Source organism: Otolemur garnettii, unplaced genomic scaffold, assembly GCF_000181295.1.
Source record: "Otolemur garnettii isolate 467f Iridium unplaced genomic scaffold, OtoGar3 scaffold00068, whole genome shotgun sequence".
Classification (NCBI taxonomy): domain Eukaryota; kingdom Metazoa; phylum Chordata; class Mammalia; order Primates; family Galagidae; genus Otolemur; species Otolemur garnettii.
In genome coordinates, this window is record NW_003852463.1 from 1,201,435 (window position 1) to 1,205,416 (window position 3,982).

Consider the following 3,982-nt stretch of genomic DNA (forward strand, 5'->3'; position numbering starts at 1 on the left):
TTGCCAATCTCTCCTCCTAAATGGGTTATACCAATTATACTTCCACTAATAATGTACAAAAATGCTCCAAATCTTACCAGTTTGATAACAGAAAAAATAGAGTCCAGTTTTAATTTTTCCTTTATCTGCTGGTTGTATCTATTACCCTTTTAGCCTTGGTCATTTTCCTCTCTCAGTCAGTGGCAAGCAGGCCCATAACAATGTCAGGGGGTTTCCCTAGGGAATTTTGAGGAATTCATTCCTCAGATTTGAGTTTTGCTTATTTGAGAGTTTGGCAGGGAGAGGATAGAGGCAGGTGCTTTTTTAGATGTTCACACAAAGGCTATATGTCTTGAATATGACTCACATCTACCTGCCAAGACCAGCCTGAGCCCATGAGGGTTATGCTACATACATCTCAGCCAAGCTGTTTGAACAGTGGACTGCAGGGTTAGACATGGGGTTAGAAATCTAGGGCCTCAAAGACAGCCCAGGAAAAGCCACCTTCTAGTTCTATCAGGATTAAGTTCCAAGAAGAGAACTTCCTGGGATCATCCCAGGTCTTGGCTACATGCCTGTCAAACACATACACTCAAAATCAAGACACTCATAAGTCACTTACCACACTGGCCAGAAAGTACTGATAGGACCAAATGATGAATCACACATCAAGTATTTTGAAAAATGTTAAAATTTATTAATAATAGTTAACATCACATAGTTAATTGAACTAGTTATTTATTGTACATAATGACAACATCTTTACTAGACTGAGTGCTCAAGGATTTGAGATGATCTGCTACTCAGCACACCCCAGAAATTGAGATCCATTATATTTACACCAAGCAAAGCAGCGTCATCAAGGGACTGCCAACCTAGTTCTGGGAACACAAACATTCAAAATGCATTTTCCAGTGCTCCTTTTTGGAAACTAACAACACGTCTTTAGTCGCTACACATACAGCTCTACCTTTAAAAACAAAATGTGTGATTTCATAGATAGTACCTAATCTTCGAGTTTAAAATTTCAGTTAAAAATCCATCTCTATTTTGGGGGCCCCCCTTAATGGAATATAAATCTACATGAAAGCCAAAAGCTTCCATGTAGTAGGATGCACCCACATTTGGGATCAACTAGTGAGTATGAGAGAGGCAGAAGAGCTGTACCGAACAGTAAAGTGAGACCAGAACAAACCAGAAGGACCAGCCCCTCTTGCTTGTCAGGAAGATCTGGGCAGTCTTCACCTATTTATGCCCAACCTTGTACAAAAATCATGTAATCGGGCACTGTTTAATAAATGTGCAAAAATTGGGTGTGATTCAGTCATGAGTTTCTTTCCATGTTTTCGGTTTGATCCTTATATCCAATTTAATAGAGTTACAAGGCCATTCTCTCCTTACCATGTAGTGTCCAGGTTTACTGTCTGGGGTTGTGCATTATTTCCGGGCAGAAGTGGGCTTTCAGATTCAGAATTAACTGTACTCTTGAAAAGTAGAGTATGAAAGTTTTTACATCCTTCCCATCCCTCCCAATAGTTTAAAATAAATACTGTGTATAAAAACCACAAAAACAGGTCAGCAGACCAGTACCAGGTCAGCCTAGGGAAGCACATGGACCACAATTCTTATAAAACATTTACAAAACAAAGCCAAGATGAAACTTGCTAGGAGGGCACAAATATACCAAAAATGTTGTCCCTGAGGTTTTGTTTGTTTGGTTATTTACTTATTCCATTTTGGTTTGCTGTCAATGATTAGATATATTTTTAGAAAAGTTTTTGGTGGCTTCCTTTACCATATAAGAAAGCTTTAAAATACTACTGACTGCCCTAAGAATAAAGATTTCTAACCAATGAGTCTATTTGAAATGATTCTTTCGGTTTCCTTTGGTTAACGTCACTTGTAATATTGCCCCAGGAAAGTCTCTAGACAGAGCAGCCAGTCACCATGTTTTCTTCAACCCAAAGGCCCAGCCTCTCTCTCTGTTCTGCCTTCCTCACATTCCCAAGACTGCAGGAAAGGAGGAAACAGCAGGCAACCGCTTTGCCATTCACTCACCCTGAAGAGTTTTCTCTTCTCTTCCCACAGGCGAATGAGGTATTTCTAGTCACTAGTCAGTATCTTCCCCTTCCATCTTTAACCACACTGATGTACTAAGGAGGCCAATTCAGACAAGACCTGCATATCTATATACATAACAAATTAACATATAAATACATTACGCGCAACTGACCTTTACACGTCAAGATGAAGGAGCAGACCTACTTCATAAACTAAATAAATTTTAAATATAAATTAAAATGAAAATACAGTGTTTCTGCTTTTGCATGAAAAACCATTTTTAAAACAAACTGAAAAGCTCCCCCTTTCCCAAAAGTCCATTGCTCATGGATGATTTGTGCATCCACATGGAGATATGACCAGAGCCCACTCGCAGGATGCATCAACTCTTGGCTTTGGTTTCATTGTCCAGACTCAAGGTTCCTTGATCCCAGGAACAGTGACGCTGGAATCCACAGGGCAAAGGATTGTAGATGAGGTTGAAAGGGCTACCACATGGATATCCATGGATTCCCCTCCATGCACCCCCCCCCCAATATGCCTGTAGGAAAATCAGGCTCATGTTGTAGTAGAGACCTCCCAGATCTTCAACAGGAGATCAGTATCAACATCACGGTGGGGGATGCTCTCCACCCAGAAATGTCATGTTCAGGCTCCAAGGTGAAGCAACCATATCTTCATTAATGTCCCCACCCTGTAGAATTATGCAGGGACATGGAATTTGGCCAAGGGGATTAATTATTAAGGGTTAACATTCTTAAGTTTTAAAAGAACCAATGAGAATGGTTGTGACCACTGTGAACAAATCCTTGCTTCAATCTGTGTTTATCTTGGAAGGCCATAGTTCGGGCACCAAATTGTATAGTGAATATAGGCAAAGAAAAAACCCAGTTCAACAGGGTCCTCTCTGCCAAGGAAAAGCCTAAGGGTCTGTCTCTGACACAAGGGGATGACACCTTGTAATTTAAAACAGGGAGGAGGAGGAGCAAGAGGACGTCCCTTCTGATTTCAGAGGTTCTATCGCTGTCCAGCCTCACGGATGCGGCAGGCCACGGCAGTGATGAGAGCTGCCCCCTTCCCACTGCCATCTTCTGACTCCAGAAAGGACACATCGCATGTTGGAGCCAGGTCCTTCACTGTCTCATGCATGACTTTGGCAAAGCTGGAAAAGGTGGGAGGAAGACACAGGAAAAACCATCTTAGTCATGTTTAACTTGTATACTCTGAAATGTGACCCTCAGAAGGGATGCTGAAAACTCAGCAACAGTTAAGATGAGGAAATGGATGACAGTCACAATGTTTTAAATATTTACTGTGTATTATGTACCAGAAAACCAAGGCTTGGAGATACTAGTAATATTGCCCAATCCATCACACGAGGCAACTGGGGAAGCTAAGATTCAACTTTGGCATGTTTGCAATTCTTGCAAATTGGGCTCTTAAAACCAATCAGTAAAAGAGAAGTTCAAAAGATAAATAAATAAATAAAATAAACTTCAGATTCTAGAAGAAAAAAATAGTAAAAGAGAAGTTCAACAGTCATGGAAGCTACAAGTGTGCCTTGCAGAGGTACATAATCCATTCACAAGCTCCAGAGGGGAGGACCAAGACCCATAAATCTCATTTTATGTTTTCCAGGGGTATTGCCCTACATCAGTTCCACATCTATTCCTAAGTGTCACTGAAGGCAAAAGAAGCAGACTGAACAGAGTTACTATTAAGACCTTACAGTGATCTCAGATCCCCTCCATATGAGACTAGAGTAAGAAGCTGTCACCATCCACCCACCACAGCAGGGTCAGGGTGCCCTTCCCATCTGTGAAGCTGAGGATGCCAAGTCCTAGGTCCCCATCCTAATCCTCATCTGGGACTGAGGCTCCTATTGGTACAATGACACTGACCCTTCAACAAAGGGATCTAGAACTTCCTTTTTTTTTTTTTT

General features: G+C 41.2%; 1 protein-coding gene across 1 annotated transcript in view; it reads right to left on the reverse strand.

The window, feature by feature from the left end:
* Window positions 1–652: 652 nt before the first annotated feature.
* Window positions 653–3,982, reverse strand: part of HK2 (hexokinase 2) — a 66,184-nt gene continuing 62,854 nt past the window's right edge. The window contains exon 18 of the mRNA XM_003793361.2: window positions 653–3,202. Within this exon, the coding sequence (XP_003793409.1) occupies window positions 3,058–3,202 (145 nt within the window). The 3' untranslated portion in view covers window positions 653–3,057. The remainder of the gene's footprint in view (window positions 3,203–3,982) is intronic.